Raw genomic sequence first — 18,636 nt, forward strand, 5'->3', positions numbered from 1 at the left:
AATTTCTAATCATTATACTATTTGACAAAAAAATTCAATAATCTTTTTAAAGGTAAAAACAAATGTCTTAGAGAAAGTGCACGAGATAATCATTCTCTCTTCATTATCATTTATCAGTTTTGGAATACCCTCTCTTAGATGCATAGTGCAAGTACATCATAAGTAATATTGTTAAATATCTTAAGAGAGAGTTTTGTGATCCATTACAGTACTATCATCTTGAAGGGTTTAATTTCAGCATTTTCCTGCAGATGATGTCATTTCAAACAAGACTAGATAGTTAAATTTTGAGAAAGATTTTTTTTTATTCTTTGAATTTAACCGTCCTTACAACCACTATATCCAAACACATCAATTTATTGGTTTTTTTTAAAGGTAGATGCATCGTACTACGACGCTAAAATTGCAAAATCTAAATAAAAGTACACCTTTTACTCCCTGACCAAGAAGATACACTCTAAAATAAAGTAGAACAAAGATTTAGACATTCCAACTTTCCTATCACTTTATAATATTTATCACTTCATTCTCTCTTATCCCTATCTTTCTCAATATGTATACACACCTATGAGGTGTCTAACAAATATTTTCTAAAATACGTACCCAACCATTAAACGCCACGATGAATACAATTATAACAACAAGACATAGATTCCCTAAAAAAAGGGCATAGATCTTGCTATAAATCATTTCAACGACTATACTTTATTATGCTATAAAATTAATATAGCATGCAATCATAATAATAATAATTAAATTTAAGAAAAAAGATAAAAGGTAAAGATAATTAAAGTACCTGGAGCAAGTAAGTGCAAACAGACATAACTCTTGGTCTTGCAGAAGCGACCTCCTTCAATAATTTGTAAATTTGATAAAGGGAGAGAGGAGACAATGATTGATAGCAATGAATCATGCAACAAACTAAACCTGTCAATGCTCACTTCCATGACAAGATTGTTGAAAATCGTGTGTGTATGTGTTTTTCTCGTGATTTTTTTTTCTCGTATATGATATTGTACTAGCTAGGAATGAAGGTATTTATAATGCCAATGGCTGAAATCCAATTAATGCTATATAAAATTTTTTGTTTTATTTTATTTTGTATCGATGATATATAATCTTATTATAATGTTTTTCCTTATTGTGTTTTTCTATTTAAAAAAAATAGTGTGTATAGTATTTTTTGGTCAAAAATAATGTATTTTTATTACAGTCAATTACTTTTTAAGTTAACTAGTAATGATTTTTCTTAAACATTTTTTTAATGGAATTTTTCTTAAACAATTATTACCTAATGTATAATTATAATAGTTAATATTTAGTCAAAAAAATTATAATAGTTAATATGTTTGACTAATATCCTTCAAAAAAAAATGTTTGACTAATAATAATAATAATAATAATAATAATAATAATAATAACTATAATTATAATAATTAATATGTTTGACTAACAGTTTTTCCTCTCAATAAATTTTTCAAAAAATTATAATTATAATAATTAATATGTTTGCTTATATTATATTGTCGCATAAGGAGTAATTATATTGTATAAGAACTAATTATTATCTTGTAAAAAAAACTAATTATTATTTTTTATATGAAAATAACTAATTATTAGTATACTCCCTCCGGTCTCATAAAAAAAACGCACATCCTTTAAAAAGTAGCCTAAGGTTTTGTTTGGATTGATGGATGAGAGCGGAACGAAATAGAACGGAGTAGAATGAAACTAAAATTTCATTCCATTGTTTGAATATCTTACGTTGTGACAAACTAATGTTTCTATTCTGTAACAAAAAAAAAGACTATTGTTTATATTTCATTGTTTAAAAAATGAACGAAATGGAACAACTAAAAAAAATTAATTTCATTTTTACCCTTATTTTATAAACAATATTATTATGTAACTTGTATTATTACCAAAATATAGCAGTGTGTGAGTGTTAAGAATAATCACCAAGACTTCATTATACTGATAATATTAATCACCAAGACTCAAAAATAAATCTACGTTGTTTGATGGATCATTGAAACATTTTGAATTGAAAATCACGATGGTGGAATGAATAACAAATACGCACAGCCATTATACATGCACATAAATATAGCGGAATAAGAAATACATGCACTGATTAGAAGAAATAATGTATATGAGAGGAAAGGAAGATGAAAATGTAGTGATTAAATAAATATAGGGATAAAAGGATAATATTAAAATTATTAGAAGAAATAACGTATATGAGAGGAAAGGAAGATGAAAATGTAGTGATTAAATAAATATAGGGATAAATTAAAGGGTAATATTAAAATTATGAATCTTCATTCTATTGCATACATTCTAAATTGGGGTGAAAGCAAAATTGAAAGATTTGATAGTATGGATGTGATGGAACGGGTTCCATTGTAATTTACTAGACTCCATTCACCTTTTACAAATCTAAACAATAGAATCTAATAAGTTACCACTTCATTTCATACTATTCTATCACAGACCATCAATTCAAACATTGTTGTGTATTAAGTCATTATATAAAAGCACACACTTTACGATATAAAAAGCCACACATTTTATCAACGAGACACTGCATGATAAAATGTAATTGCAAATAACATATCAACAATATAAAAAATATGAGTCATGCTTTCATATCATGAATGATAAACGATGACTATATATAGACACATATGTGCTCTATCATTCAAACATATACATATGTGAATATATAAAACAATTTTGTACATTTGGTCATGGTCATAAATAAATTAGCTTACGCGTGGTCATCTCTTTCATAGTTACATTACAACCATTAATTAAGCATAAATAATAAATCATAAATCAAATCTAAACATTATTAGAACATGTTTTAGGGGTTCACTGCAATAACTTGGCCAATATGATTATGATGAAAACCATGATGAAGAGTGCACAACAATTTCAAAGCGTGTGTGGGACACACTAACCTTTATGTTTGATTCGTTCCAACCAGTTACGTAAACCATATGCAAAAGGGTATCTAGCAAATCTCCTTTAGGAAACTATGAAATCCTTGATGTGACTTGCATATTCACACCAAATGTATTGATCAATCATAATTTAGAGAATAAAGTTCTGTCAATTTCTCTTGTGCACTAGAGAAAATAAAGAATATGATTCAGTATTATTTTTGGCTGAATTTTGTCTCACAAAAAATGTGATGTTCTGTCTTTTTATCAATTATTTTCTGCCTCCAAAGTGTCTTTATTTAAATTGAGAAACTTATGTCCTTTGCTGAATTGAAACATCTATTTGAAAGAGTTTGTTCATGAATGGTTGCATTGCTTCAATGATAAAGTATTACACTTTTTCCCTAAAATGTCTCTATTTTTTTATTACATAGAAGACCAAAACCCGAAAAAAAAAAAAGGACTGACTACAAAGGAACTAAACACATGACAATATATCTTCTAACACTAGCATCAACCAAAAGAGATAATTGAGCTAGATAAGTCTAGTAATAAACAAGCATTCAGGCATCCAAAGTTTGCCAAGACATCAACACACTGATTGGCTTCACGGTAAGAGTGATGCACCACTACCTATCACTCCAACTCAAGCAATTGACGAATCATCACAACCAAAGGTCTACCAATCGGGCTTCCATTCTCATTATTAGAAAGGACATTAGAAACCACTAGAGAATCCGCATTCAATTCAACTGATATGAATCCTAAACTTCTTGCATACTTCAAACCTTCGAACGCTCTCCAAAGCTCTTCCATAATGAATGGTTACATTGCTTCAATGATCAAGTGTTACACTTTTTTGCTTGTCTATATTTAACCGTTGCAACTTTTTAAATATATTTTAGAAATTTCTCTCACATTTTGTAAGTGTGGGAGTAACATAATTGTTAGGCAACAATTACTAGCTGTGGGTATTATATATTACAATGCAAAATCGTGGTTTTTTTTAATGGGTGTTGCTATTTATAGCGAAGAAAGTTATCTCAAATGTTTCACGAACTGTTTTTTACCGTTAGATTATCACTTAATTTGAATGCATGGGTGGCCAACAAAGAAAGAAATAATTGTTTTGTTATTCATTCCAACATCGTGATATTATTGTGATCAGTTTTTTCGAGATACATATATATCATTTTTCTTTTTTAATTGAATGTATTCAGCCTAGACCCCTTTTGTTATAGATGAATAGATTATCACTTAATTTCTTTTTCGAGATACATATATATCATTTTTCTATATAGGCAACATGTAAAGAGTGTAGCCTAGACCCCTTTTGTTAATTTGAATCTCATTAAGTATTCAGACGACCGAGTTGTCAAAGAAGAATGGATAACCGAGAAAATAAATAGGAATAGGAAAAAAAGAAATCTATTCATCTATAACAAAAAACTAAGAGAAGGGATTTGTTGGGCATGGTCTCATGGAAGAAGGTTGTTAGGTGAAGGTTGCAGGTATGTAGAAGAAGAGGTGTGCGTGGTTAATTAGAAACGTTGAGGCACATGCTTTTTTTGATTGAGCATTTTAATCCCATGCATATATTATTTATAATCAAAGGCTGAAAATTCATTTTCATATGATACATCCTCTCTCTCTCTCTCTCTCTCTCTCTCTCTCTCTCTCTCTATATATATATATATATATATATATATATATATATATATATATATATATATATATATCCTTACAAAAGATGAAAATTGAGAATCAAAATGTATACATGTGCATCAAAATTGAGCAAAGAAAATAATGTTAAAAAATTGACTGACACTTGTATGAGTTTTCCGAAACATATCAAGCAAGTGTCATACGAGTGTTAGTCAATATGTATGATATAGACTTTATAAGTACTGATACATCATAGATTGAGTATCCTTATTAGTCAATATGTATGATATAAACTTTATAAGTAGTGAACAAAACAACTTGAAATAAAAAGAAAACAACTATGTCCAACAAGGTAATTCAACAACATACTATTGATATTTGATAATGTAAATTTAAAACTTGGAACACTCATCATAAATTGACCATTCATACCTCCAAGTAAATTTACTTCCTCTTTTCATTTGACCCGTTTTAGGGTTTGGTTTTAAACAACTATTTTAGATCTGATATTAAATATAACAATTTTCACATGATGAGGAGCAAACAATTATGCATGCTCATTTAATCTTTAGTTGATAAGTATATAGATTTCATTCCTAATTTGACATTACAATTATTGTTTTCCATGGTTAAATAAGCTTCTGATTCATTGAAATGACATAAAACTGCTTTTATACAATGCAATGAGCTAACTGACTTCTATTTGTCTAACTACATTTTAACTGGATATAAATGTTGTAGTGGTTAGAAAAGTGCTTCTAACCACGATTTGTGTTGTCGCTTAAAATGAAAAAAATGTTGTAGTGGTGGGACTTGACCCACCTCTCATTTGTCACAACAATCCCCCCAAGTGGGAACCATCAATTCATCCCTCCTCAAGCGAAAGCTTTATCATTCACTTACACTTGTACCATTGTTGCATGCTCTCAGAGGGACACGTCGTGTGATATCAATTCCAAGAAAAATCTCTACACAATCGAGAAACGGAGAACGTTTGCAGAACACATTTCTGTCATGCAAACCACTCTTTCTTCTTCCCTTGAAGTCCCCTCAAGCGAAATCTTTTTCATTCACTTACACTTGCATGCTCTCAACGAGATCGTCACATCCAGGAAAAATCTCTACACAATCGAGAAACGGAAAATGTTTGCAGAACGCATTTCTGTCATGTTCCAAACTACTCTTGACTTGAAACCATGAAATGTGTGTCCTCTCAAGGTCTCAAGTTCGATTCTCCCCTGATGTCAATTTTGATGGGCTGGTTTGGTTTTTTCTTCCTGAAAAATGTACAAAAATATTTCGAAACTTCGTCAAGTATAAAAAAAAAATTTCTAAAATTAAAACATTTCAATAGCCAAAGTCTCATGTCAAATTTTTTTTTTAAAAAAATGGTGCAACCAAGTCTAGCATACCGATTGTACCTTCAAAGGTAAAATATTAAAACTTTCATAACAAAAGCACTTACAAATGTGTTGTCATTTCTCGGTCTCTTTTTTTTGTCACTTTGAGAACGAAAAAAGAACTCTAGCTAAGCATGTTTATATTATAGTTTGCCTTGAATCAATATTTGCAGGTATATAATAGGCTTAATATTAATGACAAATGGAACATGTGTGACCGGATTGGACACGCAGGTGGTCGAGTAAGAACCTTGAAATTTAGTGTTCAAACTGAACATGATCGAGTTTGAACAGTTTGTTTCTGTTTTGTTTTGTTTTTGATATAGAAAGTTGTCCAATCCAAAACTTCGGATTGGTTTAGATAGCAATTTGGTTTGGTTTTACCCAAACATATGAACACGCCCAGAATGGACAAACACATCACGCATAAACACACACAATTCTTATTTTGTTTTTTTATAATTATTTTCTTTTTTTTTCTTCCTTTTATTTTTGTACACTTGAGAAGGGATCCACCCAACATATCTTCATGGGAGTACTCGTTCTCATTGTCAATAAGAAATAAGCAACAAAGAGACTATGTTTAAACTATCGTCGGTTGAATAAAGTGAACATCAATAATTATTATTATTATTATTATTATTAGTTGAAAAGAGCATGTTTGTCATAAAAAAATGATTTGAATTTAGAATATCATAAAATGTTATAGTAAGTGATATTGAAAATACCTCTTTCAGAATTCTATGTGGTCCCTATGTGTATCAAGTGACCTTAAGCTGGATAATTTGTTGCGGAAGACGACAACGAGTGTTATAGATATAAAAAAAAAAAAAAAAAACTTATGTTTGTAGGGTTATCAACATTGAAGGACTCTCGAAGACCATGTTAGCTTTAAATTGTTTGATCTTAGTAACCATGTTGTTGGTGTGAAGCGGCCACCTTTAGCAGGGCCTACTCTCCAAATCACATTTTTTCCATCCGCAAAGTTCAAACTTAAGACTTTTCTTAAGAGATTCAAGCTTGTTACACTCAAACCAATGCAATGCTGGCACTTTAATATAATTTTTTTCTTATATAAAAATATAAATACCAATGCATAAATAAATCTTAGTAAAAATCAAATTAAAGGGTCATTAGTATTATTGATAAACACTAAAATCAATTCCAAATAAATGTCTTACAGAAGTAAACTTCAACTAAAAAACCAAAGTTTTAGCAATTAAGCAAATGTAATGGTAATATAAAATAAAACCTTATTTCAAACAAACACAACACTTTCAAAGGTTCACTAACATATCAATAACTCCAAATTAGTTGAAGCTTTTGGAATTGTCAACAAAGATCTAGCTATTTCACGACGGGCAGTGACATTCGGACCAACCTCTTCTTTCACGTCATCTTTAAGTAAATTGATGCTCATCTTTCTTAAGGCCTCCCCACGAAGGAGGAAGTAAGTAAGGACACTAAGCTCATTTCTAGTTCCCTTGAAGCCCTTAATCTCAACCTTCTTTAGATGTGATTTCACACATTTGTAAGCTTCTATAGTATCAATCCAATATTTCTCTGGGATAATAGGGAACACTGGTTCAAAAAACTGCAATATAAACAACAATACAATTCAATGTCTTAATTTTTTTCAAAAGGCAGATGAAATATAGAATTTAATTGATATTCAATGAGTAAACAAAATTAGATTGTCAGTCAATCATAACCTTCGAATTATAAAAAAATGTTTGATTTTTATTTTATCTACTTTGAAATTTAGATATAAGCATTGTTGTGATGAATAATGCTAAGAAGACACCCTCTACCACACGTCCACACACATTTCAACACACTCTCTTTACTGCTTGAAATTCCTTTAAGTCCCACCAAGTTACGTATGTTCCATATAAATTTAGTGGAACTCATATGAATTTTAACAAAAAAAAAGAGTGTGTTTTAAACAGAGTGATGCTAGAATTCCTTATGTTGTCATTTTTTACAATATTTTTTTTTTACATTGACTTGTCAGAATGAAAATCAAAATCAAATTATACACCTAAGTTAATTTATATATTTTGACTATGTAAATAAAAAAAAAAGTTGACCAAAATTAAACAATGTAACTTTTTAATGCACATATAATCAATTAATTAAATTATACTATGATATCACTTTATCATGTGAATTTCTCACGTCTACAACATCTATATGTTGAAATATAATCAGATACATGTATAAAAATAGCTTATGCCGACATTAATGAATTCAAATTAAATTCTTCTAACATATACCCTCTAAAAAAAATTAAATCTATATAACATATACGGCAAATCAGTTAAAGAAAATTAAATTTTTGTAATACTTACATTCATATATTTTTCCTCAACAATTTCAATTGTGAGATGCTCTAGGTTAGGGCAGCTGTTTAGCATGAATGTAATTCCCTCAAACTCAAACTGGTGCAAAGAGCTCTTCATTATCAAATGTTTCACCTTCATGTTACGACGTGTACGTTTTGATCCTCGAGTATAAATTTTCTTTTCATATCATACACAAACCGTTATTAAAGATAATAAAAAAAATTATCATTTATCCGAAAAAAATAATTTATCATTTACAAAGTTAAACTAACTATTGAAATATTAACATAAGCTTTTTTTGTGTTCTATATTCAAATATACTTAAAGTCGAAGCTGGTCATATTAAAGGGTCAGTCTTACATGACTAGACTTAAAGACAATTCTTAAGTTAAGGAAAACAAAAATACATAACAATTAATTGGACTAATTTGTAAAAGAAAAAAGAAAAGTACCTGAAGCCAATAACTACAAACGGTCATTACTCTAGGTGAAGGGAGATCTTTCAATAATTTGTGAAGATAGTAAGAACCATGTCTTTGACATCCATGCTCAAGGAAAAATTCAAGATTAACCTCATCCAAGGCAGGTGATTGAATATCGATTTCAAAAAGTGACCCGTTATAATCGAAAACCTTTAAATTTGGGGTATTAATTCTGAAAGTACTCGACTTAAAATGACACCTATTGATAACCAATTTTTTCAACCCCAAATATTCTCCTTTAAGGATAAAACCATTCAAACTCCAGCACTTATAAAAATTTAAACTCTCCAACATTTCACAATTGGTTAAAAGTGCCTCAATAGCACTTATATTTACTCTCATAAAACCCAAAGAAATTTCTTTGAGTGAATGAAAATTAACCATTTCACTAGCAGAAAAACCGCATGAATACAATTTCAAAGATTCAAGTCCACTATACTCATAAACATAACTATCCAAATCATCGGAAGCCACAAAATCATAGAAAGAAAACTTATCTTTGATCCATGATGGAGAAGTGAAATCTAACTCCAAATCTTTCACTCCATTTCTTATAGCGAATGTAATACATCGATCAATGTCCTCACAAAATACTTTAGGAGCTGACATTGTTAAAGAGAATTTGTCAATTGCATTTTCTCCATGATTTTCTATCCATTTTTTCATGAAATCCAAAAATGTCATTCTTTGAGCATGAACAATTTCATGAGGTTGATCAAATTTAACAAAGAAGAGTTCATTGAACTCTATGTTTCTTGTTAATTTGCATACCTTCTCCCAATCTTTAGAAAGGATTGAAGTTCTCACAGCTTCCTTAAAAGGGAGATAGGAGACAATGATTGATAGCAATAAATCATGCAACAAACTAAACCAGTCAATGTTAACTCCCATGACAAGATTGTTGAAAATCGTGTGTGTATCTGTTTTTCTCGTGTATGTTTTTTTCTTTCTCGTGTATGTTACTTGATAGAAAATGAAGATATTAATAATGCTAATGGCTGAAATCCAATCAATGTTATATTGTCGTTTGGTTTTTAAGGAATGCCTCTAAATAAAATGACAAATAAATAAAAATAATTTCTTTTCCAAAAGTAACGAATGGAAATATATTTTTTGACAGGACGAATGGAGATATCTGTTCACAATTCTTTTTAATGCAGTCAATATCTTTTTATGTTAACTTATTTTTTTCTTAAACAGTCGTTACCTATTGTCGGATAATTACAATGATTCTTATTTAGTTTGTTTGGTCAATATAATGATTGGTATTATTATGATCAAATAATGTATATATAGTGGCATAAGGAATAATTCATATGTATACAATTTTTTTTACTAGTTTTTTATACGTACAATTAATAAGTACATTTTTTAAATAGTTATATTTATTTCATTACGTGTTTATTTTTCATTTCTTTTGATAAGATTTCATGGCTCTTTTATTGGAAGTAAATACATTCTAGTATTTATACATAGTTCGTTAGAAAAACAAATAGTTAGATATTTTTTTTGACAGATATTAGATATATTGTAAATAAATAATTGAGAAAGATGCTAAAAAAAAAATTAAAATTTAATCATTACTATATATAAATTGAATACATAGTATTTGAGTGACTTTTTAACTTACAATTATATCCTTAAATAAATTTGTCTATAAGAATTCTAAAGTATTGGTATCATTAAAAAAGATAAGGATTAATATTTTCTATTTTGTCGGTGTCATTGAAAAAGATAAATATTGTTTGTTACAATATGAAAGTGCAAAATATCTATTCCTATAATTTTAATTAAAACTAAAATTTTATAAAAGTATTGTTCGGAATTTATAATTTTTTTTTTTGGAATGTTCGTGATTTATACTTATTATCATAATAAAAAGAAATAGAACGGGCAGACGAGCACAAGGTGCCCCGTCTGAATGCTAGTATAATGTATAACGAACATATCTGTTCTCAAAAGTTAATTTGAATTTAGGATATCATAAGATAAGAGCAAGCGATATTGCAAAAAGACCTCTTTTAGAATTCAATATATTGGGAGTATCATGTGATATTATTTGGAGTAATAAATGTATCTGCAATATTAATGAACAATATGATTATATGAACATGATAATTTGTTGTTTTCTATATTCATTGATTATCGAAGTGTGAACTTTTGTTCGAAGATGTGAGTTTTCTTGGACATATGATTTCAAAAAGAGGAATCATAGTCGATAGGTTGAAGGAAAAACTTTTTTATCAATGGAATACACCAAAGATTTGTTACAAAAATGAAAAGTTTCTTAGGTTTGAAGGGTTATTGTTAGAGATTCAAGTTTCTTAGGTTTGATGGGTTATTGTTGGAAAGATCAAGTTCCAGGTTTAAAGTGTGATGAGGAAAGATCAATTAGTTCTAGTGTGGAATACAAAATGTGAAGTTTGTTTTCAAATGCTGAAGGAGAAGTTAACCATAAGGCAATGGTTGATCTTTCCAGATCCAACTAATCCTTTTTTGATTTATTGTGGCGCTTCTAAATAAGCTTTGAGAGATGTTTTGATGTAAGATGGTAAGTTAGTTGATTATGCAATGAGCTAGTGGAAGATACATGAGAAAAATTACCTCATCCATGATTTGGAGCTAGTAGATGTAGTATTTAAACTCAATTTATGGAGACATCCCTATGGAGTAAGAATTTAATTGTTCATGCTAGCTTTTTCAACAAATATACTAAATCGTTAGATCATTAAATTGTATAAAAGGTTCTTGTATGAATTTTGCAAGATCCATGAATTTGATCCTAAATATTACTTAATAGCATTGACTTTAGAATACCACAAAAAAAAGCATCGACTTTAGGAAAAGTGCCCAAATTTATTTTATTATGGTTTACTACGTGGTAAATGATTTTATGATGAAAAATAATTTTGTGTGATAACATTTTTAACTTTCATTTCATAATTTACTAATGAATTAAAAATAATGAGTTTCTATTACATAAAAAGCATACAATTGAATTGTGATCAGGAACGCTTTCTCCTTACTCCCTCTACGAGACCTCTCTCCACAAATCAACAGCCGCCGCCCCCTCCCTCCCTCATTAATCCAGAGCTATTCTGTAACGATGTAGTGGTAGTGTGTTCGTGCAGTGGTGCGACGAGGCTCTCCGAATCACCCCTCCGCCAAATCTTTCGGTGGTGGCATCTCCGGTAGGTTTGGTTGCGTTTCTACTCGGTTAACTCTTACCCTACGATGGTCCACGCTTCAACTCACCTCCCAACCTTCTCCGGTTGTCCTTGTGTCGTCGCCAATCTAGGGTCCGTAAAGGGACGTGTTGTGTACTGTATCCAGGTTTCTGGATGGGTTGGTGGTGTTTCTCTCCAGATTTGCCCCTCCACGTCGGAGGTTTGGAGGTGTCGATATCCATCTCAGTTAGAAAAACGAACAATCAATAATAGTTGTCTTCTTTCTTAACCCAGGGTTGGAGGCCTTTTATAAATTATGCGTGACGATTATTCCATTACTTGGATCCTAGCGTAAGTCACGTAGCGCCGATGGTTATGATTGATATAAGGATTAATCTTGTGTATCGTTGAACATGAAGTAGCTTACACAGCTTGATCATGGATCTTTCGTGGATTAGGTCTTGACAATCCAAAACACCAATTATGATAGAACATGCACATACAAAATTGAGAGAAAACTTAGAATGATCTCTACACACTCACACTTTAGAGATGAAACTACAAATAAATGATAAAAACTCTTTATTATTGAATATGAAAGATATCATTACACTTTACATAACTCCTATTTATAGGACATTGGGACTATATACTAGTTAGTTAATAACTAACCGACCACTAACCATGCATACCCATGGTTGGGTCAACACCTTAACTAACTAAACTAACTCATACTAACTAACATTAGAATATGAATTATACTTCAACAAATTACACATTTTAGGACTATCGATAGATTAACTATGATCATTGATCAACTAAGAAATTATTGGACACAATATTTCTCTACCTAATCTCACGGCATTTAGTAAGCGGTCACGTCTTGTTTATTCTTGGTTTAACTTATTCTGGATGGGGAGTTCGGAGAGTGCTGGGAGCGGCAATGAGTTAAACATCCAGAACCACCAAGAGGCTTAAACGTCACATCTCCACCCAAAACCTTAAGGCATTAGGTATATGAGTCGCCTCTCTTATATATCTAACATTTTCTCCGTTTCTAGTCGATGTGCAACTAATCATTCAATTGATACGCAGAACTAATTAAGATGGCATGATACAATGAGGAAAATTAACTATCTTTAAATTCATCATTTAACTTTGAATTGACTCCCAATTTTTTTTTCTGTTACATAATTCATCAACATATTTGAGTAAAAAATAAAATAATCTGATGATAAATGTCTCTGTATATTGTCAACGTATATTTAGGCACTGCCGTACTAAAACAAGATGGCTTGTTCTTAATTTGTCTCGGCCTGGACGAGGTTTGTTTCTCCTTTGTTTTCTACAGTCTCCTTAAATAAAAGTATTGTCACCGAAACAATTGAGCATGGGTTGCCAACTCCAATAATATTGCTACTTATATTTTTAAATAAAAAAAATACTAGGTGATAATCTATGTCTTCAAATCTAGGTCATTGCCAATACTATTTGTCATTTGAGGTTGTTCGAGCTTTTTTATTTTATTTTTGAATGGGAGGTACTTCGAGCTTAATTTGTTTCTTCTAGCATTGGTGATGTTATTTTGTTAAGAAAAGGGTTTGTGCTATGATGAAATCCATTTAAAAAAAGAGTTAGGACTATCATCAAATCCATTATAAATCAAGGTGATTGTTCTGTGCGCCCCTTAGATTGATCAACTTCAAAAATAAGTCGATCGAAAGCTGCAACCCTATGAAAAAAAATAAATCGAAAGTTACGATTAGATAAATCAGTGGTTTTTGAGTAAAGCCTAGAGTCTCGTAAAGCAATTACCATAACATAATCAAAGGAGTTTGTTTCTATCAATTAAACCTCCACCCGAACAAACCCATTGCTAAGAGAACATCTAATGGTGTGTAAACCATCATGAGTAGTTTAAGTGGGCTCCATAATTCTACATAAATTTGAAACAATTTATTCACTTTTTAATTTTAATACAATAGTACAACTCTTAAAAATTCACGATGGTCTCCACAAGATATCCCGTATAGTTTTATTTTATTTTAAAATATTGTACTATCCAATTCCAAAGAAATAAAAAAAAACATTGCATCATAAAATAACTGTCAGCTTATGAGTTTGTCACCTAGATTGTGTCAAATGATGAAACTATTCAAGGACACATTTTTTGGTATCACAAGCTTGGAAGAAACAATCATTAGAGATACTCTACAAGCATCCAAAAGCCAAGATTTGATCATGCAGTTATAGATATTCTTCAGATTCTTTTTCTTCAGGAGCAGCCTTTTTTCTAGAGATGAAGCCCCATTTTTTTCTGACTCTGATTTTGTTCTTTATATTTAGGGACCATTCGACGTAGTTGTTACCATCAAGACGTTCAAGGGCAAGTAACGATGAAAACTCCTGCATATCAATGATAGACGACAAGTTCTCCTTTACTGGTACATCATCATTGTTTTTGGTTGTGGACATCAGGAAGGATCACTCTCTAATTCCTAGAGTAAAGAAGAGGTAATCAGAGATAGCTCTCATACCATGTAAAAGTAGCAGGTTTTATATGAATATATTGATATATCTTTTATTGGATAATATAGGGTCTATTTATACATATATGGACCCTGTAATTAAGCTACAATATCTCCCTATCTCTTGAGATTCTGTAAGTCAAAAGAATAATTACATGAGGGATTTGAAGGAGAATTAATATGCTAAAAGACCCCTTAGTTACAGACCTTAATTATAACACTAACTTAATTCAACACCTACTCTCCAAACCATATTTTCACCATCCGCAAGATTCGAAACTTAAGACTTTTCATAAGAAATTCAAGTTTGTTACACTCAAACCAATGCAATGTTGGCACTTTAATATAATTTTTTCTTATATAAAAATATAAATACCAATGCATTAAATCTTAGCAAAAATCAAATTGAGGGGTCATTAGTATTATTGATAAAACACTAAAATCAATTCCAAATAAAAGTCTTTCAGAAGTAAACTTCAACTAAAAATCCAAAGTCTTAGCAATTAAGAAAATGAAATGGAAAAATAAAATAAAACCTTGTTTCAAACAAACACAACATTTTCAAAGGTTCATTAACATATCAATAACTCCAAATTAGTTGAAGCTTTTGGAATTGTCAGCAAAGATCTAGCTGCTTCACGACGGGCAGTGACATTCGGGCCAGCCTCTTCTTTCACGTCATCTTTAAGTAAATTGATGCTCATCTTTCTTAAGGCCTCTCCACGAAGGAGGAAGTAAGTAATCACACTAATCTCATTTCTAGTTCCCTTGAAGCCCTTAATCTCAACCTTCTTTAGATGTGATTTCATACATTTGTAAACTTCTATAGTATCAATCCAATATTTCTCTGGGATAATAGGGAACACTGGTTCAAAAAACTGCAATATAAACAACAATAAAGTTCAATGTCGTAATTTTTTTCAAAAGCCAGATGAAATATAGAATTTAATTGATATCCAATGAGTAAAAAAATTAGATTGCCAGTCAATCATAACCTTCGAATTATTAAAAATGTTTGATTTTTATTTTATCTACTTTGAAATTAGATATAAGCATTGTTGTGATGAATAATGCTAAGAAGACACCCTCTACCATATACATTCCAACTCACTCTCTTTATTGCTTGAAATTCAAATAAGTCCCACCAACGTGGTATAAATTAGTGGAACTCGTATGAATTTAAAAAAAAAAAGAGTGTGTTTAAAGAAAGTAATGCTAGAACTCCTTGTGTTGTCATTTTTTACGATATCAATTTTTTTTACATTGTCTTGTCAAAATGAAAATCAAATTATAAACCCAAGTTAATTTCTATATTTTAACTATGTAAAAAAAAAAAAAAAAAGGTCCCAAAAGTTATACAATGTAACTTTATTATGCACATATATTCAATTAATTAAATTAAACTATGATATCACTTTATCATGTTAATTTCTCATATCTACAACATCTATATGTAATATGTTAGAACTATAATCAGATACATGTATAAAAATAGTTTATGCCAACATTAATGCATACAAATTAAATTCTTATAATATATACCCTCTAAAAAAGTTAAATCTATATAACATATACAGCAAATCGTTTAAAAAAAAAAAAAAATTTGTAATACTTACATTCATATATCTTTTCTCAACAATTTCAATTGTGAGATGCTCTAGATTAGGACAACTGTTTAGCATGAATGTGATTCCCTCAAACTCAAATTGGTGCAAAGAAGTCTTCATTATCAAATGTTTCACCTTCAAGTTACGACGCGTACGTTTTGATCCTCGATTGTAAATTTTCTTTTCATATCATACACAAACCATTAATAAAGATAATAAAAAAATTTCAATTATCCGAAGAAAATAATTTATCATTTACGAAGTTAAACTAACTATTAAAATATTAACATAAGCTTTTTGTGTATTCTATATTCAAATATAATTCAAGTCGAACCTGGTCATATTAAAGGGTCAATCTTACATGACTAGACTTAAAGACAATTCTTAAGTTAAGGAAAACAAAAATACATAACAATTAATTGGACTAATTTGTAAAAGAAAAAATACATTTTCCACCAACCACGAAAACACACTTTCTCAGCAAAAAAAAAAGAAGAAAAAAAAAACAAAACAAAACGCGGATCTAAAGAATACATTTTCAAAACAATTCAATGAAAAAGGAGGACATAGGTCTCGCCATAAATCATTTTAACAGCTACTTAAACATAGGTCTCGCAATAAAAGTAATATATCATGCAATTCTTCTTAAAAAAATCATGTAATAATAATTTGTACAAAAAAAATAAGAATAATAATAATAAAACTTAAGAATAACGACAAAAGGTAAAGAAAAGTACCTGAAGCCAATAACTACAAACAGTCATTACTCTAGGTGAAGGGAGATCTTTCAATAATTTGTGAAGATAATAAGAACCATGACTTTGACATCCATGCTCAAGGGGAAAGTCAAGATTAACTTCATCCAATACAGGTGATTGAATATCAATGTCAAAAAGTGACCCGTGATAATCGAAAACCTTCAAATTTGGGGCATTAATTCTGAAAGTACTCGATTTAAAATGACATCTATTCATAACCAATTTTTTCAACCCCAAATATTCTCCCTTCAGAATAAAATCTTCATCCAAACTCCAACACTTATAAAAATTTAAACTCTCCAACATTTCACAATTGGTTAAAAGTGCCTCAATAGCACATATACTTATTCTCATAAAACCCAAAGAAATTTCCTTGAGTGAATGAAAATTAACCATTTCACTAGCTGAAAAATCACACGAGTACAATTTCAAAGATTTAAGTCCGCTATACTCATAAACATAACTACTCAAATCAACGCAAGCCACAAAATTATCATAATAAAACTCATCTTTGTTCCATGTTGGAGAAGTGAAATCTAATTCCAAATCTTTCACTCCATTTCTTATAGCGAATGTAATACATCGATCAATGTCCTCGCTAAATAATTTGGGAGCTGACATTGTTAAAGAGAATTTGTCAATGGCATTTTCTCCATGATTTTCTATCCATTTTTTCATGAAATCCAAAAATGCCATTCTTTGAGCATAAACAATTTCATGAGGTTGATCAAATTTAACAAAGAAGAGTTCATTGAACTCTATGTTTGTTGTTAATTTGCATACCTTTTCCCAATCTTTCGAAAGGATTGAAGTTCTCACAGCATCCTTAAAAGGGAGAGAGGAAACAATAATTGATAGCAATGAACCATGCAACAAACTAAACCTGTCAATGTTCGCTCCCATGATCGACAAGATTGTTGAAAATCGTGTGTGTATGTGTTTTTCTCGTGTATGTTTTTTTCTTTCTTGTGTATGTTACTAGCTAGAGAATGAAGGTATTTATAATGCCAATGGCTGATATCCAATTAATGTTATAGTGTCGTTTGGTTTTTAAGGAATGCCTCTAAATCAAATGACAAATAAATAAAAATAATTTCTTTTCCAAAAGCAACGAATGGAAATAATTTTTTTTTAGAGGACGAATGGAGATATCGGTTCACAATTCTTTTTAATGCTGTCAATATCCTTTTATGTTAACTTGTAATTTTTTTTCTTAAACTGTCGTACCTATTGTCAGACAATTATAATGATTTTTATTATTATGATAGACTAATAATATATATTGTGGCATAAGGAATATTTCTTATAGATACAATTTTTTTGACTAGTTTTTATACGCACAATTAATATGTACATTTTTTAATTAGTTCTATTTATTTCATCGCGTGTTTATTTTTTATTTCTTTTGATAAGATTTCATGGCTCTTTTATTGGAAGTAAATACATTCTAGCTTATATACATAGTTTAAGTGACCGTAGTCACATACATGAACTTCCAATTGACCCATCTTGCATTAAATCAGATTCTCTCGAAGATGCTAAAAGACAACGCTAATAAAAAAATGTGATGACAAAATACTAGCAGGTACGTACACTAGTGTTTTAATTAGTAATGTTTACAAAACATGAGAGAGCGAGGATGTCAGATTTCCTTTCCTATCTTGCATCCAAAACAGTTGTATTGATTACTTGATTTTAATACCTTTGAGTAAAATAGATATTGCACCCTAATGTTAAGC

The 18,636-nt window shown here is 30.0% G+C and overlaps 2 protein-coding genes across 2 annotated transcripts; both read right to left on the bottom strand.

Annotated features, from left to right (window-relative positions):
- Window positions 1-7,192: 7,192 nt before the first annotated feature.
- On the bottom strand, window positions 7,193-9,728 carry LOC146923910 (putative F-box/LRR-repeat protein At1g56400). The gene is made up of 3 exons (XM_085710915.1): window positions 8,808-9,728; window positions 8,362-8,439; window positions 7,193-7,604 (listed from the first exon to the last, which is right to left on the bottom strand). Exons 1-3 carry the CDS (start codon window positions 9,726-9,728, stop codon window positions 7,299-7,301), a joined length of 1,305 nt encoding a protein of 434 aa, XP_085567041.1. The 3' UTR covers window positions 7,193-7,298.
- Window positions 9,729-15,039: 5,311 nt separating this feature from the next.
- LOC146923911 (F-box protein At3g62230-like) lies at window positions 15,040-17,800 on the bottom strand. Its single transcript, XM_085710916.1, has 3 exons — window positions 16,877-17,800; window positions 16,149-16,226; window positions 15,040-15,410 (listed from the first exon to the last, which is right to left on the bottom strand). The coding sequence occupies exons 1-3, from the start codon at window positions 17,798-17,800 to the stop codon at window positions 15,105-15,107; spliced, it is 1,308 nt and encodes a 435-aa protein (XP_085567042.1). The 3' UTR covers window positions 15,040-15,104.
- Window positions 17,801-18,636: the final 836 nt, after the last annotated feature.

This window comes from Medicago sativa, chromosome 5 (genome assembly GCF_051527215.1).
Source record: "Medicago sativa cultivar Bolivia chromosome 5, Bolivia_mono, whole genome shotgun sequence".
NCBI classification, from domain to species: domain Eukaryota; kingdom Viridiplantae; phylum Streptophyta; class Magnoliopsida; order Fabales; family Fabaceae; genus Medicago; species Medicago sativa.